At 39.9% G+C, this 25,950-nt stretch overlaps 1 protein-coding gene across 1 annotated transcript in view; it reads left to right on the forward strand.

The window, feature by feature from the left end:
- Positions 1-24,038, forward strand: part of TPH2 (tryptophan hydroxylase 2) — an 89,276-nt gene extending 65,238 nt beyond the window's left edge. The window contains exons 9-11 of the mRNA XM_019748931.3: positions 11,557-11,652; positions 21,941-22,074; positions 22,203-24,038. Of these exons, the coding sequence (XP_019604490.2) occupies positions 11,557-11,652; positions 21,941-22,074; positions 22,203-22,377 (405 nt within the window). The 3' untranslated portion in view covers positions 22,378-24,038. The remainder of the gene's footprint in view (positions 1-11,556; positions 11,653-21,940; positions 22,075-22,202) is intronic.
- The last annotated feature ends 1,912 nt before the right edge of the window (positions 24,039-25,950 follow it).

Here is a 25,950-nt window from a genome sequence, read left to right on the forward strand (position 1 = left end):
TCCTTTACTGAGTAGGGGACTCTGCTAATTAGGGGAAGGGAGAGAGAGCAGAGGGATTGGCATTCTAGACAGTAGCCGGCACACCAAGTTCTCTTGGTAGCAGACCCAGAGAGTAAGTGTGGCAAAATAGCTTGTCATGAGATACCAGAGATGTTTCAGGTCATACCGTTCTTTACTGTCTCCTGAATTCTCACTATCCCTTACCAAGTTTATTTTGTGCCCATCAAATAATGCATCTATATCAAATATAAGTAGATTGTTGTCGTTTAAAGCAATGCTATATAGCATTTGGTTTTGTGCTTTGTAATAGACTGTTTTAACATAAACACGATGAATTTTATTCCCAACCCAGCCTCACTGGAGCTGGGCTATTTTTAGTGCTGTTTCCCACCGGTAAGGCTCAGAAGACTTGGCTTCCTTTTATGACTGGCTGCTAGTGTGTGCTCTTCACTGGCTCCCAACAGGCCCGTGCTGTGTTACCTGGCTGATCCAGGGGCCATAGAGGAGATTAAGGTACCTACCCCAGTGCAAGCCCTGGGGAGATGACTGTAGGCAAGTTGGGCAGACCTGACGTATACCAAGTTCAACCATTAAGGGCATGGTATACGTCCTAAGGGCCTGCCAGGTTCAGTAGCTGAGAGCAGAGAGTGAACAGTGCAGTAAAGTACAAATAACATGGACACTGAGGGTCAGGCACAACCAATTTCTATCCAGCTTTATCAGCCTTAAACTTGCCCAGCTTAGTCAGCCTAAGTCTCAGTTTTGTCATCTATAAAATGGGGGATTTAGCATTGGCACATAGTAAGAATTCCATAAATGTACGTTATTCGTTTTTTTTTTTTTTTTTTTTTCATTTTACAGACAAGGAGCCTAAGACCAAGAAAGGCTAAATAACTTTCCTAAGGTCCTGCCCTAAGGACCTTAGGACCATTTTCCTAAGGTAAATGGTAGAGCCTGCCCTTGAATCTTGGTCTTTCTCTCCAAAGGCAATGTGTTTAAACCACCACGTTGTGTTGTTTCACAGTGCCTGCCTTGTGGGGTTGTGAGCGTGATGTGAAGTGCTTAGCACTGTGCTATAGTGTAGGTTTCAGTAATTGGCAGTGATTATTATTAGAGACAGGGGAGCTCCACTGAGCTGAAATGCTATCTAGAGGTTCAATTACCTATGGACCCTCACTGTCACAGGGACCCCAATTCACAGGTAAACCTTTTCAGCCCCATTTACACATATAGATGGTAGTGTCGATTCTGAGTGTGAGAGATGATGATGGTAGTGGTGATGGTTAGTGACTAGAAAAGAAACATGACTTCATTAATAAAAGCTTAAAATCGAAGACAGCTCAGTGCAATGGAGCAGTGAGAATGGCTCTCCCCGCTAAACATACCTTTCTTGTCAGTTTTCAGACATATAATCATCTTCCAGGATTCCTGGTCTTGCCTGGAAGGAAACAGGTGAGAAAATGCCGGCTCTGTAGCCCTAATGTCTAGGAGGGTGTTGCTTTTCGTAACGCAGAGATAAAAATAAAATGACCCTCTAAAGGCAGTGGTGACTACCCACAGCTTACTTGGGAGTCAGTAAAAACCTCATTTTTCATACCAGCATTCAAGAGCTGACCTTTAAAATCACCACATCTGGGGAGAATGTGTGATTTGATGCAGAACATTTTAGGGCATGCCAAAGGATGAACGGCTGAGAATGTGCTCATCAGTTTTCTTCTCCTTCAAGGAGTTCAGAACCGCTTAGGTTATAAAAGTCAGTTCTTGGGCACTTCTGAACCTATGGCAGTATTTCTTAAGTAGGTCTTTGGTGCGAAGTAGATTAAGCACGTATATAAAGGGAATACTGATCCACGTACCTGGCATGAAAATGATGTGTGTGTGTGTGTGTGTGTGTGTGTGTGTGTGTGTGTGTATGTGTGTCTGTGTGTGTGCGTGCATGTGTCCTCAGAGTACAGGCTTGGTCATTTCAAGGTAGCTAGTTACATAATAAGTTCATCAAAGGGTCATTTGGGAAAAGATGGAATTGCTTTAAAAGAAGAGGGAAACTGCGTGAACCGTTTGTTATGGAGATGTTGCGCTGAGGCTGATGTACTACATGTAGGGTCCAAGGAGTAATACCGATGCATATCAAAGCGGCTTTTGATTTGTGAAACTCAAAATACCTGCAGGTCCAGAAGGCATGAAAAAGAAGCCTATTTGTATTCCTAATACCCTTTTCAAACAGCCACAGATTATGTGGAAACCAGAATTGGACGGACGGTCATCTCACAGATTCATCTCCAGGAAAAAATGGTGTCTGTCTGATGTTGGGTGTCATCGTTTGTTAAACGAAGGTCTGGGCAACGATGCCAAGAGCATTTCCTCGTAGCTGCTCATTCTGAGCAGTCTGGGCTGGGAGGCACGTCAGGGCCTGGATCTGTCTCAGTCACACTCCTCTAGACCCGACAAAGCACAGTTAGCAGTTCCCCTGGCTGGTCTCCAGTTGGCTGCAACCTTCAGAAACAGCAAACTGAGAAACTTTCCCCTGACAGGTTCCGATGAGGAGCCAGGTGTCGGAATCGGTGGGTTTTCAGAGTTGCTGCTTATGGGAATGAAGAAGGCCAGAAGGCACTTAACCCCAAGACGGCTGCCAATCAACCTTCAGCCTCGCTCCTGAAGGCCTGCGAGGAGACTGGCTCCTTCCCCTTCCTCACCGATTGGAGAGCATTGGCTGTTGTTGAGGGGTCTGAGAGAGAGGTCTGGGGACAGATCTATTTCTGAAGCCATAAGTGAAACTGATTGGGGTTTTCATCTTTTCAAAGCCTGTAATATTGGAAAGTTTGCTGAGGATAGTAGTTACTGGTCTGGAAGATTGGCACTGACCTGGTTGGCTTGGCCCACTGGGAAACTCTTCTTGCTTCACCGTTTCCTCCCTTCTTTCAATATTTGATGAGTACCTGCGACAGGTCAGGCAGGGTGCTGGTGATCAGACATTAAACAACAATAACAAAAAAAGGTCCAGATTTCTTCATATGGTAGAAAAGACCCTCCGTGACCTAGCCCCTGCCTCCCCCATACTCATCGCTCAGTTCTCTTCCTCCCTATGGCCCACCCCTCAGGGAACAATTTGCAATTGTGCAGACTCAGGGAACTGTCCCTGACCTCAGGGACTTCAGAGGCTGGTGGAGGGGAGAGGCAAGAAGACTGACAAGTTCAGTATGGATACCTCAGTGCTCCCCTGGGGTGAGAAGAGGACCACCTGACTGGGCCGAAAGCAGGAAGTAGGCAAAGGTGAAGGGCGGTGACGAGAGCATTCCAGACGGAGGGACGGTGGTGTGCAAAGGCCTAGGTGGGAAGCTGAAGAGAGCGTAGTGAGTCTGCGCAATTGCAAATAGTTCCCCGAGGGGTCGGCAATAGGGGGGAAGAGGACTGAGAGATGTCTGCAGGAGGCAGGGGCTAGGTCATGAAGGGTCCTTTTTGCTGTATGAAGAAATCTGGACCTTGATTCTAGGGCAGTGGTGCCAGTGAAGGTTTGTCACTGTGTTACCATATGGCCGTTGTGACTGGCCCTTGAACCCTGGGGAGGGAGTGTCTTACAGTGGGACTTGTCAGGGACTTAGGGGTGGACCAACTGCTTGGGTGGCCCTGAAATTAAGTGAATGCTTGTCACTCCTCTTAATCCATGAGTGGGAAGCAGAGAATGAGGGATGTTTCTTTTAAAATAAAATAATACCGTTAAAGCCCGATGTAAAAACTAGGAAATGTTAAATAACAAGTCATGTGGCCTCCTTTGAAATTGAGAATGTTCTTAGAGAAGCTGAAGAAAGGGCAATAAATCTGAAATGGCCAGAAGACACTTTAGTAAAGTTATCCATTTATTCTCGAAAACAACCTTAAAGATATGGGAAATGGTTTTAAGAAACACACAGAAAAATCCTGACTGAAACAGTGCTGCTGAAAATTGCCTAGGTCGATGTATTCTTCAGTAAAAGTTGTTTTCTGCTGACACTTTTTTTCTCCTACGGATGGTCCTCTTATATTTGATGACCAATTTTCCACAAGGTTTGCCATAATGTTTCCTCAGAGCTTAGGTTTTACATTTTAATTCATTTGATGGCTGTTCTTAACCTAAGACAGTATGTGCTGTTTCCACAATTCAGGTCCTTGTATTCTAGCTGACAAGACGTTACTCAAATCCCAACCCTCCTCTTTTTCTCTAGTTGTTTTTGTCTGTCTTGGTTTGAGGAGAATCACTGGTGGAAGAGACAGTCTCTACTGGTTCAAGTGGAGCCTGTGACCTGGTACATTCGATAATTTGACTTATCTCTATCTCCCTGTGACGTATATTTTGGGCTCCCATAAGTCACCCCCTCCGCCAACCCCTGGATGTTATTGTTTCCAGTAACTTTCCCACTTTCCGAAGCCCTGTCAAGAGTCCATTTACCCGTCAAAGTCCAACACAAGCTTCAGAGTCTTCATGTTCTGAGACAGCAAGCACTCTACAATTTCATGACAGAGAGAAGTGTGTGGTGGGTGGGATAAAAACTGCAGTTTTATTATTATTATTATTTTCATATTAGTCTGGTCTCCCCAGCCATATGACACCTTTCTTGAGCACAGATGCGTATCTTTAGCTACTTTTGTAATCTCAAGTAGAGCTTAGCACAGTAGAATTCAATAAACGTAACTTAAAAACATGTATTTCGATGATGTTATGACTTGCCAAGAGCTATGGTGATTTTCATTTAGAGACGGATGGTAGAGTCTAGATACCCAGGTGGAGCTACATTTGCATGAGGCATTTGGACAGTGGCAGTTGGAATGTATGCAGTGACTAGACCCCAAATCTGGGAACACCGAGGCGTGGCTTCCTTTTGCCAGGGGGAGACTACAAAGACATGGTGTGATGGTCTGTAGCTACAGAGCTGCTGTAGCTCCGGGACTGCAGATGACTAGTGTCTTCCAGCTCTGACTTTCTAGCATTTCTTACACTTTTATTTTACACAGAACTAGCCCAGGGCAAAATAATGAAGCCATAAGCCTTCACTTCTCCCCTTCTGCTATCTCTGGAAGCTCATCCCACGAAGCTTTCCCGGTCAGGAAGCCTTGCTCTGCAAACCGAGCATGGGGGTCCTCATTGCACCTAATGGGATCTGGCTTTATGTGTGACTCTTGAGAGTTTTTGCATTTAAATGGTCAAAGAAACAACCACAGAAACTGATGTCTGGTGGGAAGTTTCCTGTTTTGTGCCATTTGAGCGATGGCTCAAGCAAGGCAGCTTCCATTTTCACTTTTGTTTCCCAATTTTTGTTGATTTGTATTGCCTTAATATTTCTATCCCAAAGCTTTCTGTTTAGCTATGAAAATTCACTCCTGTTCCAATTCTATTAATCATTTGTAACTTAATCAACATGAAGGGAAATTTGGCCAAAAGTGAGAGATACTTGCTGCTTGTAAACTAAGTTTTGATGTAGCAAAAAGTCAAACTCTAGTATCTGGGCATGTGTGGTAGCAGGGTGAGTGGAAAGGTGACCTGGAATGGTTAAACAGTTAAGTGTATTCTTTCACATGCCAGCTGTTCAAACTAAGATAGAAAAATGTTAGAGAAAATACCATGAAAGCAAGACTGTGAGATACAGAACCCTTTTCATGGGTTTTTATCTGCACTTTATCACAGGTACAGACACCTGATGTTAGGACATCTTTGAACGGCATTCTTTTCTTATGGGATTGATCCTTTTGTTATGACATGGGCACCAAATAGAACAGGTGCTTGTTAGACTCGTGTGGAGCAGGGTTCTGGAGGTCCCAGCTTTAGAGGCATTGAGTCTGTATTTGCTAGATAATGAAGGGCAGGGCGCATGGAGCCTGGAAGGGGGCTGGGGCCGTGTGAGTGGCCCGAGGTACTTTGGGAGTTGGGGGAATAGCTCTGTACGCTCATCCTGGAAGCATTTCAGTATTTCAGCACCAGGAACTGCTGTGCCAGTGTGACTGGCTGATAGTGGTCATGCACCCACAGTGCACTTGTTAGTGAGTTTGACATTAGGAAATGAGCTTGACTCCCAGCTCTCCCAGCCAGGAGTTGTGGAATCTGGGCAAATCATTTGCATGTTGAACCTCAATTTTCCCATCTATTCAATGGAAATAATAATAGCTGCTCTGTCTCAAGTTAGTAGCAAGATAATTTTAGAGTTAGATGTATATGAACCATTTTACTAAACTGGGAAGTCTTCTGGCTAAGTCTCTTTATTATCTTGATGTGTTAGCATCATCATAAAATTCTGTTGTTTAGTGATAAGTTCAAGTATGGACGTGTTTAGGGTTGTTTACCCAAATATTATATTTCTGTGCTTTTTGAGTTGTTAGGTCTGCTTTTGTGTGTGTTTTTCTTGTGCCCTTCTTATGGTACGGGCTTGGAAGCTACATAAGTAAACTTTGTTTGCATAGTGTACCGATATGGATAAATAGGCTCTGAGTGAGGGCCTGAAGGGTTCTTTTATATGCAAAGTAAATCAAATGTAGCACGTGACTTTTTGTTATGTTTAGTACATCTTAGGGCTTTTTCAAACTCTCTTTGCTTGCTTCTTGCTTTGGGCCCGTGTCCTGGCTATGTGGATAAAGGAATTCTAGATGTGGAATGATGCGTGTGAATATGTTAGAATATATACTACCAGTATGTAGAGGTCAAATTTTTAGTGAAGGTGGTAGAGAAACCATATCACTCATTCACTCACTCACTCACTCAGGCATTTATTAAATGACTTGTGTAGCCCCTTTCTTGAAGAAAGGCCAGCTAGGCTTCCTCAGAAGTCTGTGTGTATTATTTTAATCCAGTCTAAGCATATAGCATGACTCTCAGGAAGAGGTTATAGCATTATTTCCTGGGATGCAGAGAGTGGGGGAAATGGGAGGCAAAAGGACCCTTTGAAACAGTAAATTTCTTTTCCATCAAGAGTTCTTAAAAAAAAAAAAAAAGTTCATTTCTGTAACTGGAATATGTGCCCTAGCAAGAGCTTTAGGTGCCTAACACCAAACATAGGAAGGCTGTTACATCGTGTGCTTCTGTATATCACCATGTGGGACCAGTGTGTATTTTGTTGGTGTGTTCAGTCTCCACGGACCTTGTTCCCGCCAGCTGTGACTACTGCCCATCTGGCTAGGCTAGAACTTGGGCACGAGTGGTGTACTACCAATAGTGATCTGAAGATGGCAGCATTGGGCGACCTATCTCATTTTCCTCTGCACACGTTCTGTGGAGCTGGTCCTGTAGCTTGTTCCATAGCCGTGTGTGAATTTCAGATTGTCACTCAGAATTTCTTCTGCTTAATGACTGTATGTATGTAAATGACTCTGCTTTTATTTTGTGGAAGAGGTCAGATCTATCATTCCTGTTTTGATTTTCAGCTAATGATTATATGCAATTATATTCAAATAAAATATTTATAAATAATTACATATAATTAGTGGTGTGCAAAATTTGGAATTCATGCATGTCAGCTTTGATGAAAAGTACCCTTCAATTTGGGAGGTGTTAGTCTTAGTATTGTTATTTGTTTTTGTTTGAAAGACATTAGTGGCCGACAATCTGCAATTCTCTTATTGGTGTTCTTATAAGGTTCAGGGATTTTTTTTCCCTGTTATTGTTTGTTTGTTTTTTAAATAATAGGTAGGATATTTAGTTGGTAAATCTCTAGGGAATATATTATAGATCCACATCTGGAGACTCCTCTGAGTAAAACAAATGATATTTTCTTAAAAAATTTCAGGAGCAATTAGTTATCCTTGAATTCTGAAAGGTCTTCAAGGGGTCATCCAGTGCATCTCTAAGCAGGCTTTGCATTTAAAACCAGACAGAGGAACTATGCAGTTGCCCCCTCATCCCCATTAGTGATCGTGACCAGGGCATTCTGCCTTTTCAGGTCTCCACTGGTATTGAAAACAGAAAGAGAAAAATTATCCGGAGCAAGTCCATTATTCAAGTTTTGCCTACACCTGAGGTTCAGGGGCATTTTACCATTTCTCTTTATCTGTTAGCCACACATGGAGCTACAGATGGAAAACTTTCAGAGCAAAAGGTCTGATTCTCGGGGGAAAGCGGGCTGTAGAAGCCACGCTGAAGCACCTTCCTTGGTTGAGGATAACAGGAAACCAAAGGGAAAGATAGCTAGGGAATGAGCAGATGGAGCTGTGTAAGGCCAGAGTTTCTGGAAGGACTCCCAGGCGAGAGATGGGGCCAGAGAGCGTTCTGAGTGGTGGGAAGGAGTCTGCACAGGGCCTCTTTCCTCTGAGGTTGCCCGGATTCTAGAAGCACACGGACTAGAGATACACTGATAGATTTAGCTTTGGATCTTTAGATGGATAATGCAGACTTTTTAATTCCAATGCAGACTTTTAAATTTAATTTAAACCAGGAGGGGATGCCAAAGCTAAGTGAAAACCGTGTATAGGAAGCACCAGATTTTCTCAGAGGCTCCCTCAGCTTGTTTTGATTTAGGTTGTAACCATGACCGTGCCTTCTGTACGCACTGATACAGCATAAGGAAAAGCAAAGATGCTCTTCACAGGCTGACCTAAACGCTCTCCTGACTGGCTCCATATGTGTATTTTGGAGGCTTTAGAACATGACAGCACATTTTCCCACAAACTCTTCTGTATGCAATGTTAAGGCTTCAAGGATTTCCAATCATGTGCTATGAATGCAATATAAATTAGAGAAATCAGCAGAAGACACACTAAGAAGATGCTGTGGGCATCTACTTTTCCTTTCTGAGACTTTTCTTTGTCCATTTTTTGATCGTAAGGGAAAAATCATGTGTCTACTAATCTTTTACCTAGAAACTTTAAAGTGTGACAAATATCAAGCTCTTTAAAATACTGAGCTCTAGATCTCTTACCTATCACCATCTAGACTGGTTCTGGGTAAATCACGTCATCTCCTTAAACTTGAGTTTTCCTTTTGGTAAAATAGGAGGCTGCACTTTCAGTCTTCCTGTTGTAGGACTGTGTAATCACTTCTCTTTATTGTGTGCTTATTTATAAGCATTGTGTAGTGTTTTTTGGAAGACAGACTTGAGGGCTATATTTTAATTTTTCAAAACAGATTCATGTCTCTTCTTTTGGTTTTTCTCGTTAGGCCTCTGATATTGACTTCTCCCAATCCCCTGCCACCCCTGGTCCAAGTAATGTTCTAAGTCACTCAACTCTCTTGTTTCTTGGCTGCCACTTCCTTCTGACAGGTCTCTCTGCTTTCACTATTGCCTCACTATGGTCTATTCTTTATCCAGCACCAGCATGATTATTTTTGAAAACTAAATCAGGCATGTTTGTCTCCGGCCTAAAACTTTTCAATGACTGTCCTTTTTCCTTGGGAAGACAAATATATTCCTGCCTCAGGGCCTTTGCACATCCTCTGCTGGGAACACTCTTTCCCCTAGATCTTCAAGCAGATTGTAGCTTAAATATTACTCCCTCAGAGAGATCTTCCCTGACCTCTCCGTCTAAAATAGCCATGTATTCTGCTTAATATTGCCATTACATGGTTTTATTGTTTGTGTAGCATATTCGACTTGAAGTTATCCTGGCAATTGATTTTTGTTGTTAATATTGCCTGTCTCATCTCAGTATAGTGCATATACTTTCTGGGATCGGGGACTTGTTCATTGTATATCCTTATCAACTAAGGCGTAGTCTGGCATACGTGTATAACAGGTGCTCAAGGAGTGTTGGTAGAATAAATGAATGAATGAGTGGATGTCATGGGCAGGAAAACCACATGCTAGAGAGGTTGTGGTCACATAACTAATTACGAACAGCTCATGCTTCCTTATGTGTTTCTTTCCTCCAGGTCATGCTGCCAGACAACAAGCCTAACTCAGAGATAGTTCTATCATTCACTATTTATTTATTCACCAAATATTCATGGAGCTCTTATTATGTTTCAGACATTATTCTATATGGTGGTTCTCAACCAGGAGTGATGTTGCTCCCCTGGGAACATTTTTCAATGTCTAGTGACATTTTTGGTTGTTAAAGCTGGCCTGGGGCGTTCTACTGGCATCTAGTGAGTGGAGGCCAGGGATGCTGCTACACATTCCATAACGTACAGGGCAGCCCCCTGACAGATAATTGGTCAGCCTGAAATGTCAGTAGTACTGAGCTTGGGAAGCCCGGCTCTAGATGAACAGATACCTGCTCTCATGGAGTTTACAGCGTAGAAGTGGGGAAACAGATGACAAACAGTACACACCACACATAAAGAAATGGAAAACCATGTCAAAAGAGTGGTGTGATGGAAAAAGCAAGAAAAGTCAGAACAGAGTAAGGAATTCTGGTGGGCACAGGGTGATGGGGGTAGGAAGGGCTGTAATTTTAGTTTGGGAGGTGAACTAGGAAAGGAAATCTTTCCTCTGGAGGTTCAATTTTTCCTCCATGACCTGGATTGGCCAGTCCTTTGGGCATTGGCCCACTCAAGTTCAGATCATCCTCACACAGTGAAAAAATATAAAACCCTCCTGAACCAAGGGGTATCTTAATCTCCAAATAAAAATAAACTGTCATGGGCTAGAAATAAGTATTATTTTCTGCCCCTGTTCAGGAGTGTTCAAATTCTCTTCCTCAACACCTTCAGGGCTCTATCATCACTAATACAGGGGAGTGTTAATTTGATGCAAGTTTTATTGCTCATTGTCAGTTTCTCACTTTTCTCTCAGAGCAAAATGGTGTGATTTCAGCCTCTCTCAAGAGCATTGTGAGGTGTTTTTTTTGTGATACAAAGGTTTCTGTCTGTCTAGGTTGGTTTCCTAAACTCAACAGAAATAAGTGTAGACTTTAGTATCTTGGGAAAGCTGTAATAGTTGATGCTGATAAAACTCAAATCAGTGAAATGGTTCTTACTATATATATTTATCTATATGTATATATGCACACATATATTGTATATGTATGTGCATGTGTATACATAGATAGACATTTAAGATCTCGCTAAAAATATAATATTGAAATTGTGGTTTTGGTAGTTTGATAGGCATATACTTGCTTTCTTAGTCTCTTTCTTGTTTCTTTACCAAGCATTGGCACCTAGTAGGTACGCAACAAATATTTATTGAGTGAATCAACAAACTGCAAAAATCAGTTTGTGATTATTAGGTTGCAAGTTATTTTTTCACATTGCGTGAACTTATTTATATCTCTTATTTACAGCTTGGTAAATATTGTAGCATATTCTTATGGCATTATCACTGTGACATATTCATTCATTTCTAAATTGGCATTTTACTATTTTTAAAATTATTGCAGGGGATATGATGTGACTCATGGGATTTCTGAATCAAGAAGCATAAGACTTTTAATAGTTAATAACTTTTCTGTATACCTTTAACCTAGGGAGGGATTATTAAGCAAGAAAATAGATTTCAATAAATATTTTTGATTCAAATGTATTTAAATTGACATTGCTAAAGAAATTATGCACAGTGCACCATTTTACTTTGGGTGCCATTTTATTCTATGGAAGAATTTGTTGACCAGTTCACTGGATGTCTGTTGATTCTTTCTTTCTTTCTTTTTTTTTTTTTTCAGTGCTATTTCTTCACAATTGAATTTGGCCTTTGCAAGCAAGAAGGGCAGCTGCGAGCATACGGAGCAGGACTACTTTCCTCCATTGGAGAATTAAAGGTATGAAGCTGTGAATGAAAGTATCCTTCCCAAGCAAACTGGTTCAAGGTCATGAAAATATTGATTTGTTTGTCTGTGCATTTCTACTTGCAGATATTCCATAAATATTTAACACAGAGTATTTGGCACCTCAGTGTGGGTGCTGACCTAACTTTTGCACTTCTAAAAATGGGTCATACCTTTCTGGGTTTATGGTGTGACTCAAATGGATGAGCAGCCATGTGCACAATCAACAGGAATGACAAATGTATGCTCAAATGTTGGCTAACAAATGACTGTCCTAAATTTAGTGCTGAAAAGTGGGCAATGAGCTAACAGTGATCCTACTGATTAAATTTCCTTGTAAGGGTGGCTTGGCTGCTCTCATTTTCGTCATCTCTATGGCTCCCATGGACTCACCGGCATTTATTTCTTAGAGAGAAATTTGATATTATTTTAACTTCTTCAAAATTAGTTTGTGTTAAAACATTTGTGGACATACACAATTTGGCAAAAACAAAACAAAAAAACAACAACCCCTAAATAAACATATGGTCTGAGAAGTATCTATTATGTGTAGTAATGCTCAAGGAATGCTATCTTTTACCTTAAAATACTGTAAAATGATCATTTATTCAGAAGGGGCCTGGGGCATCTGATAATTTAAATACTCTGGTCACTTAAGAATTACTCTCTACACCAAGTTTTGTACAGCAAGTTTTGATGAATTTAGAATGTGATGTGATATATAATCTGGAAATGGTTCTGAAAATTTAATCTTTCTTTGATTATTTAGATTAAGATCAGGATTATGGACTATTTTAAGGTTTTTATTTTGAGTATTGATTATCGTTATATAATTGGGAAATATATGACAATTAGAACTTTTTGGTTATTTCTAGTCTTGAAAGATGTAATTCGACTGTAATTTTATAAAGTCCTCTCACTTTATGACTTCATTCATTCATTCCCCAAACATTTGGTTGAGCACCTTCTATTTGCCGTTTACTGTGCCAGTCACTGGGGGATACAAATGCAAATAATAATGATGAAGAATAAGAATAAGAAGCAAATAACAGCTACTTCAATGGACATTTAAAGAAACCTATTTTAAAGTGCTTTAGACATATAAACCCACTTAACTCTCCTAACAACCCAATGAGATAGACAATATTATCATCACAGATGAGAAAACTGAGGCATAAGGACAATAAAGAATTTGCCCAAAGTCATACAGCGGGAGCTCCTTAGTCCAGGCAGGCTAGCCTCCAGAATCCAAGCCTTTAACCAGTGGGCTACACGGCCTGCGATCCCTGTGACTAAGGAGTTTACATTTTAATGCAAAAGATAACCAAACAGACAAAACAAAGTGTAGCAAATGTGTCTTACAGGTATTAGGCCATCCCTGGGAAGGCTTCCTGATTAGAGCCTGCTGCCCAAGCTGATTTTTTTTCAATTTATTTTTATTGGGGAATATTGGGGTGCAGTGTATTTCTCCAAGGCCCATCAGCTCCAAGTTGTTGTCCTTCAATCTAGTTGTGGAGGGCGCAGCTCAGCTCCAAGTCCAGTTGCCCGTTTTCAATCTTTAGTTGCAGGGGGCACAGCCCACCATCCCATGTGGGAATTGAACCAGCAACCTTGTTGTTAAGAGCTCCCTCTCTAACCAGCAGAGCCATCCGGCTGCCCCTCGGGCAGCTCAGAGGCAGCTCGTTGTCTTCAATCTATGTAGTTGTGGAGGGCACAGCTCACTGGCTCATGTGGGAATCGAACCGTCAACCCTGTTGTTCAGAACTTGCGCTCTAACCAGCTGAGCCATCCGGCCGACCCCCAAGCTGATTGTTGGTGAATGGAAAGGGTGAGTGAGTAGAAGATGAGATACCTAGATCAGTCATTGGACAGCAGTGTATGTACTCTCGTCAAAGCCTGGCCCATTTAGGGAGCTGCCTGAGATTAGGCATGGCTGGAATAGATGATAATATTTAACATTTTTAACATAACAAAAGCCTGATGTAATGTGGTGAGAATTGTTTTACTAAATTCTCAACAAAATAATCCATTTGGAGTTAATCTCAGCTCAGTGACCAGAATCCACAGCAATAGCCTGATGTCATATCCCTGAAAGACCCCTCCCTTCTATAGCGTGCTTCTTGATTTCCCCGAAAAAAGAAGTAGCCAGAAAATGATGGAGCTCTTGAGCTACATCTATTTACATTCTCCTCAGAGGGTTCATAAATTACGCCAGAAACAAAAGAAACGAATCTCTCTCATTGCCCCAACTTTTGTCAGGGTCCTCTGATCTGGTTAATGAGGCATGTGTAGGCAGCACTGGGGTGAATCTGTTGTTTTTGTTCCTATGGGTGCGGACAGAATCGTCTGGAAATGGAAATCAGCCAGAAATATGTACACTGAAGGGCATTGTCTGCCGTGAATCTTCTTGTTCTGGTCCATCACCTCTGGTCATTAGCCTTCTTCCGTTCTCAAATTTCAGCACTCCAACATCCCTATGATTGCTACTTTGGACCATTTTTACAATTCAGAAATTCTTTCCATAAGAAATATTTTCTGATTGTTCACAGAGAATACATAACGTGATGGAAACGCTTTCTGTAGCACCCCTTCTTTCATCCCATCCCATGGCCTGCTCTGTGCAGGTTTCCGAGCCCTCTCACATCACTTCTGAACACTTCTAACTTTTATTTGAATAAACAAATGACAGTCCTGGACCCATGTAGGAATAACTTTATTAATAGCATTATAATAATTCTAGTCTAAACACACAATTTTGAATGCAATTTACCTTGCCGCAAAATATTTTTTGCTCTTCCAACTGCAGCACAAATGTAGGTCCTAGATAAGTTGTTGGAGGTTTTGGTGTAGTCTTTATAACTTTTACCTGAATATCCACAATTCACCTCTTCTTGAACAGAACACATTTTAAAATTTGTGCATTAAGAGGCTGGATTTTCCTGAGTGTAGATGTTGTACTTCAGAGCTGACCAAGTACTTCCAAGTGGTATAGCTATAGTTTGTAGGGTAACTTTCATTTTTCCAATTATTTTTTATTTTTATTTTTTAAAACAATGCTTCTTTTTTTTGACAAAGCTCATTTTTATCTTGAAGACAGAAACACAAAATATGGAAAAGCTTGTAAAAGCTAACATAAATTTGATAACCAAAAAGATTATTTAAAAAGAAAAAAATTTCAGCAATGGTTGCTTTGTCTTTTTTTCTATTTATCTGTTCTGTCATGAATTTTCAGGAATTTCAAAAGTGTGTTTGGGTAGGGCCTTTTCATATCTTCATCACTGTGGAGAGAAGTTAATAATGAGCTAAGTCGTCTGGAAAACTGACTTTTAAAAAAGGTTGAAAATAGGATAATTGACTGCCATTCACCACAGTCTGTCTAGCATGTATCTTTCCTTTCACACTTTTTCTTTCTACCAGAGTTGACCTAACTATTTAAGTCTCTCATTTAAAAATTTTATCATTCATTCATTCATTCATTCATTTTATTCAAAAAAACCCCAAATTGAAAGTCTCGGATTTCAAGCAAGTTGGAATCTCTAATAAGGAAGTTCTAAGAAAGTGACTTATATGGATTTTTGTTGAATCCAATCCTCTTGGAGAACAACGGTGAAGTTTGTTCATATTACGTGGCAAGCAAATGATTTCTAATCGAATTGGCTGAGTCTTACTTGAAAAACTTAATCTATTTCAAAAGCAACAGGGAATTCCTCCTTCTTTTTCTTGGGTATTGGTAAAGTCTAGTTCTTTATTTCCTTAAGGGTAAACATTATTTTTTTTGTAAATGGCCTTAGCACAGACCCCATCATAGTCGCTGGAATGTTATGTATAAATACGTCTGTTCTGCTTTTCAGGTTTGATGAAGCCGATGGTTCAAAAAAATTATTATTATTTTTTGGCTTTAGTTTTAGGATATCCTTGCACAGTGAATTTATTGTACAGTTCTTTTATAGTTATTAATCAGCATTCACAGAACAGGTTTATATTTATTACAGTCATTTGTATTTACTATCACTTGCAGCAACTCAGTGAGGTGGTCAGAACTACTGCTTGGCCATAGAGAAAAGACTGTAGGTTCTCTGAGGGTATCTGGTATATCAGCAGCATGGCTAGAGTTAGGACTCACTGCTCCTGAGCTCCCACACCTTTACCCTGTTCAGCTGGCTCACGCCTTCCTTCCTCTTCTTTTCCTTTCCATCACTCTTCGTAATGACTGAGCAAATGCTGGAGCATTGGGAGCTGGAAACAGGTCTTCAGTCTTTATGAAAGATTGCTTGAATAGCTAGTTGGTTCCCTCGTCCCTGCAGCTTATTCAAACTGATGAAACTTTCAATATCACTGATTAAAAAAAAAAAAGTATGGTGCCCTCATCACCCAGTTTGGCAATAGGGATGTCAATGCCACTTTGTGTTTGGTTAGCAGGAGGAACATTTGAGGGAGACTTAAAACATATTATATACATATGAGACCAGGCAATTAAGTTTGCGAATTTTCTACCATGTAAGTGCATAATACATACATACATACATATGTATGTGTGTATGCAAATGTACATATTTGTTTTTCTGACTTGGGAAAAGATAATTGCACTGTGAGTGTAGGGCTGTTTGCAAATTTTTATTCAGAATCTAGGGCCCAAATTACCTATAATCTTGACTTCACACCTGAGTTTTTCCCCAACTTTAACCAGTCCTTATATAGAGGGTGAGGTTCACAGGGTTTAAATCTAGAATAGTTGAGATAATAACTCAGTGTCATTGCAAAGACAGGTGGCTGGGAGAAGAAGGGAGATTTTAAACTGGATGAACCAAGGGCAGACACGGTTGTAGAGTAGGACCTGGAAGCCCCATAGCTAGGGCCATGTTTATTTACTTGTGGATTCTAGACCCCTGGGGGATAGGAGCTGCACCAGTGGTGGAAGCTGTGACTGAATGCATATGTACACCAAGCATCATCCTGAGACTAAATTAGCAATGATAAATAAATATATTGAGCATTTCTTATGTGCCACATACTTTGCATGCATTACCTCGTTTAATCCTTACTACAGCCCTGGGTTACAGATACTATTATTATTTCCATATTTCTACATTAATAGTTCCAATTTTCAGATGAATACTGGAATAGGCTTACAGAGGTAGAATAACTTCCCCAAAGTCATATAGGAACTTTAAGTAACAATTGGGTTCTGGCAAATTTTTGATGTTGAAAAGAGACTTTTTAATTGAAAAGGCTAGCATGGCAAGTAAGTCTTAATTTGTGCACTAAAACCAAGTAGTTAGTAATGGCCATCTCTGTTGGGAAGACCGTACCCGGGCCCAATGGGAAAGGCTGGTATGGTCAATTAATGCTGGCTGGTACGGAGGGAGAATGGGGGTGTGGGTGAAGGCCCTGTTAAAATTGTATTGCAAGAAGAGCTTTAGAATTGACCAATTCTAATTGGTCAATGGAGGTCAATCTTTTCAGTTTATCGAAGAGGAAACTGTGTCCCAATCTGGGGATTTTTCACGTACGCGTATGTGATATCTCACCTCTGGGAAAGCTACGTTTAGAACCCAGGTCTCCTGGCTCCCAGTCTTCCGCCCTTCTCTTTAGCATTATGGATAAATCTAGTATAGTCCTTTGAGCTGAGAGAAGGTGATTCTCTAGCATTCCTGCACTTTGAAAATGGCTTGAGAGTAATAGACCATCAGCCAGATTCTGTCAGCATTATAAAGCCTCTGTCTGCAGAAAGTTGGATTAATTCTTGCAGACGTCAGCATACCTGAACAACACTTCAGGAAGGATTCACCACGGAGTTCCCTGGGGACACTAAGCAGTTTGGCTTGATGTTTAGAGAATCCATTCTGGATGTAGAGCAGAGGGCGTAAGAGCTGCTTTCCCAAACCCAGCAACGTAGAGAGAGACATGGATCGTAGCCGAGGAGCAAACTCAGTAGGACTTCACTCCAGTGAGCAGTGGATTTTGGAATCCATGGAGACATGGATGCTTTTTATATTCCTTGGGCCACACTCTAGTATTCAGAAACAGGGGACCTCATGGGCTGCATGGATGTTCCTGGCAGTCGTCACACGGGACAGATCCCTGTCAGGTAAATGAAACCATTTATAGGTGTGGTCACCACTTTATTTGTTGACCTCACTCACTGGCTGCTTCCTAAACTCCAGGCTCTTGTCATTCTCCAGGCCAATCCTTGGGTACCATTATCATCCCTATACTCATAACAGCCAAGGAGCAGCACTGGTCCCATACTCCATGGATTGAGTGGTCCCCAGTAGGGGACCCCAGGATTCTGAGGATAGACTGCATTTTTGAGAGCTTAGAACAGTTTTTCTTTTGAATATCACATGCGACAAGTGTGATAGGCATTGCCTAATGGTCTTTGCCTCAAATTATGTGTTGCGAATCCACTGACTTTTCTTGAAGTCTGGGGCAGAGCACCCTGTCCTCTGGGATTTTTCTTGGTCTACTCTCATCCCCTTTGCCAGTTAAAATGATGACACAAGCTCATCTTGTGTCATCCAGTGGAGTATCCAGTGGAGTCATTACATGATACAATTTTTAAAAACTACATGGATTGCAGTCTCTGTTATTGCATACACACATTCTGGAGGCATTCTCTACACATAATGACTGCTAAGGTTGCTAATTTCCCATCAAAGCATTGCAGACCCTAGCAGATGAGCTTCACCCTCTTCTTGTATTTGTCCTTGACCCAGTGAAGTCTCTGGTTCAGCAGGAATGCCCCAGGGGAGTGGTGGTTTAAATGTTCTTACAGCCTGTTCTTTGACTCTGTCCATGCTCCTGAATGTGGTACTGAGAGAATAGAAACACCAACGACACTGAGTCACTCACATTCCTTTCTTTCACATGTCCTGAGGAATAAATGCACAATAAGAGCAACATACTAAAGTAAAATGCTCCCAGAGTATATGGCTGCGAAGAAAGCAACTTCTGATTCTGAAACCTGTGGTGAATCAACAGGAGGTCTATTCTTTATAGAGGAGCAACAGCTCTTATAAAAGGACAGTTTGTTTCTTGAAACTGAAGTTGTTTTAAAAATGTGGTCAGAATTATTAGTCATGTGGAACCAAAATGCCCTGATGTTCACTGCACTGCATTGAATCTACCACAAATGTATCTGGAGGTGTACTGACGTTCTACTTATTATCAAGTATTTTGTGCGTCAAAAAAAAAAAAAGAAAAAATGAGTTCACTCTGAGAGGCCCCCTGATTCATATATGCATTGATGTAGACAGTGGAACTTGTGAGAAAGCAAATGGCACATAGGGTAGGGTCATGTCCCCTTTCTCTTGCACGTCAGTCCTTTGGTTCGCAAATATATTTTGAAACTTAGGGAAACACACCCTTCTTCATGAAAGGCTGCAAATCAATCCATGTCTTTTGAAATTGTTGGGAGAATGCACCAAGACACTTGGCCGAGACTAGGAGTTGTAGCAGAACTACCTAATAGAAACAGAGAAGCAGCCAAAATGAGGAAACAAAGAAATACATCCCAAATGAAAGAACAGGAGAAAACTCCAGAAAAAGAAGTAAATGAAATGGAGGCAAGCAACCTACCAGAGACAGAGTTCAAAACACTGTTTAAAAGGATGCTCAAGGAACTTAGCAAGAACTTCAAAAAAGAAATAGCAAGCATAAAAAAGAACATAAAATCATAAAAAAGAACCAGAAGAGAAGAATACAATAACTGAAATGAAGGATGACTAGAAGGAATCATGAGCAGACTAGAAGAAGCAGAGGATCGAATCAGTGATTTGGGAGACAAGGTAGCAAAAAACACCCAATCATAACAGCAAAAATAAAAATGAATAATAAAAAATAATGAGGATAGTTTAAGAGACCTCTGGGACAACATCAAGTGTATCAACATTCACATCATTTGCTGCCTACGAGAAACTCACTTCAGATTGAAAGACACACACAGACCAAAAGTAAAGGTATGGAAAAAGATATTTCATGGAAATAGAAACAAACAAACAAAAATCTGGAAAGCAGTACTTATACCATACAAAATATACTATAAAACAAAAGCTATAATCCCACTTCTGGGTATTTATCCTAAGAAACCCAAAATGCTACTTCGAGGTTACCTGGCATCCATATGTTCATTGCAGCATTATTTACAAGATGTGGAGGCAGCCTGGTATCTGTCCATGGATGAATGGATAAAGAAGAGGTGGTACATATAGACAATGGAATATCACTCGGCCATGGAAGGGAATGGGCTCTTGCCATCTGTCGTTGTAGGGATGGACCTGGAGGGTATTGTGCTGAGTGAAGTATATCAGACAGAGAAGGACAGATGCAATGTGGTTTCGCTTATATGTGGAATCTGAAGAACAAAATAAACAAGCACAACAGAAACAAACTCATAGAGACAGAGAACATTTTGATGGTTGCCATCTGGGAGGGGCATTGGAGGTGGGTAAAAAAGAGGAAGGGATGAAGAAGTAAAAATTGGTCATGGGATGTAAAGCATAAGGAATAGAGTCAATAAAATGGTAACAACTATGTATGGTGTCAGATGGGTACTAGATTTATTGGGGTGATAGATGGAAGGGGAGTTGGTGGGCAGGGTGAAAAAGGGGAGTAGGTGGGCAGGGTGAAGGGATTAAGAAATGCAAATTGGTAGTTACAAAATAGTCATGGGAATGTAAAGCAAAGGGAATATAATCAATGACATGGTAATAACTATGTGTAGTCAGGGGGATCACTTCTTAAATTATATAAAGGTCTAAACACTATGGCTGTACACCTGAAATTAATATAAAATAATATTGAATGTCAACTGTAATTGAAAAACTAAAAAAGGGGGAAAAAGGCGAAGGGGAATAAGAGGTCCAAATTTCCAGTTATCAAAAAAATAAGTCATGGGGATGTAAAGTACAGCATATGGAATATAGTCAAGAATACTGTGATAACATGGTACAGTGTCAGACGGTTGCTGGACTTATCATGGTGATCACTTCTTTAGGTATATAAATGTTGGAGAATTATAGTGTACTCCTGAAACTAACATAATATTGTATGTTAGCTCTATTTTAATAAAAATCTTAAAAAAAAAAAAGAAACCACTTAGCCCAAACCTCTCTGAGGAGATGGAGGCACAGGGAGGTGAAGTGATTTGCTAGGGTCGTCGCATCAGACAGCAGCAACTCCTGGACTAGAGCCCAAGAGTCCATTTCATGCCTGTTTTTGCTACCCCTTTTCTCTTTCTCCCCCAACTAACTTACCCTTTAAAGTAAGAAAGAGACAGAATCTAGCAGAGTATTGATCAAAATATAGTTCACAACCACTTATGTCTGAGACACCTTGGATGCCTTTACAATGCAGACCCACCAAATAAAATTGAGGCCGGGGTCCCTGCAATTTCTTCAGGAGCTCCTTAGTGATTCTTATGAGCATCCCATTGAGAACCATGGATCTACAAGGAGGCGGGAACATGTGGCAGGAAATGACCAGTAACTATTGGCATGACTGAATGTATCCTGAGAATCCAGTCCTTCATTGTTCCTTGCTATTTTTCTGGTCAGTCCTGCAGAGAGTTGAATGGAGATACTGATTGTTCGAAGAGTAATTACACTGGCTTTCCTGTTTTCCTAATGCCTGCTCTTGGCATAACTATAACTATTAATACTAGCTCTTTTTTCCCACCTGGAAATATTTACCTGCTGTATACTGCTCTGCTGTACTTGGTGGAAGGTAAATGAATGCTTTGCAAATATCCTCAAATACAGGCCCACTCCAGACTATTGATACACAGCACTTGGCCTCAAAGTGTCTCTCAATGAGTCCGCAAGTAGTTTAGTCAGAGTCCCAATTACCTCTCCACAAAGGTAATTATTACTTCTACTACTTAAATGTAATTTCAGTACATTGCTTATAGCAATAAATTTAGGACTGTATTAATACTCTCCCTGCTTCTGTTCATGGCATAGATTGAAAATGCCAATTCTTTTGGGATACAACTTCGAATTATTTGTTCTTCAGTATGAATTGGGCTGATAATAAATTAAAAAAAATACCATAATCTCATTTTTCTCCTCAGAACCTAACAGACTTAAAAACAACAACAACAACAACAAAAACCCCAAACCCTAGCACTTAATTTACTGCACATATGGGAGAATTCCATATTTCATAGCAGAGTAGTAGCTGAGCAGTTCTGTAAACTTACTGAGCTATGTTGTAGAAATGTGACGTCATGGCACTTTGGAAGTCTTACTACGAAATTTAATGAGTTTTGTGGTATGTTTTGCAGCATGCTCTTTCTGACAAAGCATGTGTGAAAGCCTTTGACCCGAAGACAACTTGCTTACAGGAATGCCTTATCACCACCTTCCAGGAAGCCTACTTTGTTTCAGAAAGTTTTGAAGAAGCCAAAGAAAAGATGAGGTAAACTTGTTTTTCTCCCATCTGGAGAAAATGACTTCTTATTTTTCTGGCTCTGCTTCTTTCTTCTAGCTATCTCTGGTACCAACGAGGGTCCATCGCATATCCTCCTATTTCTGTTTATTTTGCAGGGACTTTGCAAAGTCAATTACCCGTCCCTTCTCAGTATACTTCAATCCCTACACACAGAGTATTGAAATTCTGAAAGACACCAGAAGTATTGAAAATGTGGTGCAGGATCTCCGCAGCGATTTGAACACAGTGTGTGATGCCTTGAACAAAATGAACCAATATCTGGGGATTTGATGCCTGGACCAGTGTTATCGCCAGCATGATCCTTTTGGGGCTTAGCAGTCAATGTCATATAACACCAATAGCTTTCTGTGTCATGGCTTCGCTAGTCAGCATGCACTTATGTATATCTCTACCTACTTGTAACTTACTGTGTTAATGTGTGAAACACCGTAAAGAACCCGGTGACAGGTAACCAATCATTGTATGAAAAAACTGTAATATGTTTAAATGTCTTAAACTGATTTGACATTCCTGCTTAGTGTCTTTAACCAAACTGTATCTATTTAAAAATTGTAGCAAATAGACCTCTTATGAATCTAGCTTATGACCTTATCTTTCTCAGATCTGAGCCTTTCCTCCGTGTTCATTAGATAAAATGAAAATAGCAGTGAAACTCTTTCTATTTTTTATAGTATCAGTGCTTTCACAGCATTATTTGAGATAAATCGAGAATTGTATGAATTTCCTGTTACATTAACAAAGATTCACTATGCTGTTTCAAAAATTGTTGAGGTAACATACTAGTTGGAATGATTTTTAGATTGAGTACTTATACAATGTAAGAAAAGAGATCTTTTTATAAATGGAATATATAGGTTGCACTGACCTTGTAGAAACTGAGTTGTGGCATGCTTCCCAAAGTATTTTGGAAGGAAGTACTTCCAGAAAGGACTTTAGGAAAGATGAAACTGTGAGGAATAAATTTTGGGACTATTAATTTTATGCTGGAATAAAGTGAATTATCATGCTCAGGTGTTTAACCCATTTCTCTTAGAGGACAATGAAATCATAGAGCTTTGCTTTTAAAGATGTAGAAATTGAGCTTCAGAGAAGTTAAGTGATTTGCCCAAAGTAGCACAGTTAGTTGTGCACCAACATTTATAGCCCATTGCATATTGGTTTTAGATTGCTAAGAAGCTTAACTTGGTTATATGTATTTATGTGTAGCCAGAGAAGGGAAACTAATGCTTATCAAAACTAATGCTTGTCACTGAATAGGACTTGGTTTGTGATTAAGGCTTGCCAACAGTACTGATGTTTCTTCTCACAGGCCTAAACCACGCTGGATCTCAGTGAGTCTGTCCATTTACCCAAAGTTCGGGCAAATTTGGGCAAATGAAAGTGATACATCACAAATCTCTGGTCATACTTGCCATAAAAGGTATAATCAGGTGATTAAGTGAAAAAATAAAAATACTGCTGAATAAATGAATGAATTTTATCTTCTGATTTCCTTAACAAACAATACTGTTCCCCTTATTCTGCTTTGGTGGTACAGGGTCCTGGCCAGAGGAAAGAGGAGACAAGAAAAAGTAGAGAAGGAAAAGATGACAAAATGACTTTTAAATTAGTAATTCTAAAATATCTACTGAAGCAATTTCCAAGGATGTTCTTTAAATAAGAAATTACATATAATTTCAAACTAATTCATACTCTTATATAGGCACATGATGAGTCAGAAATATTTGGACTAAATATATTTGGGAAGAACACGGAGAAAGAGTTAAAACGTTCATCAGAGAGGGAAAATTAAAATGAAAAATCAGAGGTTTGAATATTGGTTATCTTAACTATCAGTGATCTTTCATTTCTGCAGAATTCTCAGAACAACTGAATTTTTGAGAAAGGATTTGGTGGATAGAATGTGAGAGTCATGTAATTTAAACACTATTCTAGGTAAAAGAGATAGGGGCTTGAAAAATTATTGGTGGTAGAGAAATTATGAATAAGCTGAACCAAATTAAAAGGATCTAAAATGATCAAGTAGTAGTATTTGCAGTAGTTTTATAGATCTACAAATACATAGTTTCTTACATTTTGCTTTGCTAGATCTCGATGGTCCTGTGTAATTATTTACTTATAAATATTAATCCAGAAATTTCTAGAACTAGTTGCTGAATTTTCTCAGAGGAGAAAATTAGTTAAGAAACTTTTTTTTTTTCCATTTCTTTTTTTTATTTTTATTTTATTTTATTAAATTTATTGGGGTGACAATTGTTAGTAAAATTACATAGATTTCAGGTGTACAATTCTGTATTACATCATCTATAAATCCCATTGTGTGTTCATCACCCAGAGTCAGTTCTCCTTCCATCACCATATATTCGATCCCCCTTACCCGCATCTCCCACCCCCCACCCCCCACCCCCCTTACCCTCTGGCAACCACTAAACTATTCTCTGTGTCTATGTCTGCTTTCTGTGTTGCTTCCATAATTTGGTGTTGGTTTAGACACCATTAAAAAAACCCATGAGTAGCTAATAAGCTTTTCCCTCCTAGCCCACAAAAGGGAGCCTCTTAGTTAAATGTATTGCAGGAAGAATTATATTTAATTCTAAACAAATTCCCTCAATAAAAATAACATTCCAGCTGTCTTCTGATTGGCTTATAGTGGAATCTTCAGTTTTCTAACATGTGAAAAATTTATGTTGTTTAAAAAATATTAGAGTTGCAAAGTGAATCGGCTTTCCCACAGAGCTTAGATAGGTATCATACAAGGAGGAGGAATTACTGTACTTGATTCTTTTTAGATTTGTTCTCCATCCAGAATAGCAGTTACCATGGTTTTCACGGTGTGAAACAATGGGATCATGGTTTTCATTTGTTGTGAGCGTTTCACATGCAAATGCCATTACAACTAATGGTGGGAAAAATCCTATAAAATTTAACAGCCATCCTAGGAAAAGTGTTGGCACAAGAAGTCCCGGAATGAAAACAGTACAACAAAATAATCACAGCCAGTTTCTTGTCATGTCTGATACCTACTTAGTGTAACCATTTATCTCAATTATGCCTCATGACTCAAAGCTAAATTAAATAGATCCAAGGGCAATTACAAATTTAAAGACACTTGCTCACTGTCATCTCACTGTGAATCACTACTTTATTTTCACTTTGCCCCTGACTTTAGTAATCAGCTAATCAGAAATCAACCCAAGGTTCCTAGCAAGACCAGGTTTCATATGCAGCACACTTTGACAAAGACTGCCAGCCTCTAATTAGTCCAGTTTCCTTCTCGAAGCATTTTTGTCTGTTGAGAGTTAGGATCAGGCATCCAGTGCATTCTTGGGTGATCAGTTTATTTGGCACTGTAGGAGCATAATAGATTGTTCATAAGTTTATCTTTTAAGAGTAGGGAACTTTGACCCAAGTTGGTTTAAATTTTATTTAAAAATTTTTTTTTTTTTTTTTTTTTTTACTTTAGCGCTGAGGATTGTGAAACTTGGGTTTCTTGTTTAGTATTTATTTATTGTGTAATTTAGAAATGATGTTTTACGGGGATGATATATCTGTGCTTGTCTTGCTTGCACATAGTAAATGGGCCTGAGCCTAATGAATGTAAAGCATTGCAACATTTACTAACATGAAAAGTCTAAAATGAAAAACAGTGTGCTTTAACGCGGAAGCAAATAGAAACACAAAGTTTCATTTTCAAATGGAGTCATGGCTCACATCATCTCATTTTCTTCCTTCGAGGAGGAAAACATTAACACAAGATGTAGTTGTCCTCCAATTCATTTGATCTAATTTTCAACTTGTAGAGAATCAAGCGCTGATGCTTACTCTCAGGAACTTTGTCTTACT

This window comes from Rhinolophus sinicus, chromosome 1 (assembly GCF_057876585.1).
Source record: "Rhinolophus sinicus isolate RSI-liver-muscle chromosome 1, RSI-T2T, whole genome shotgun sequence".
Taxonomy (NCBI): Eukaryota; Metazoa; Chordata; class Mammalia; order Chiroptera; family Rhinolophidae; genus Rhinolophus; species Rhinolophus sinicus.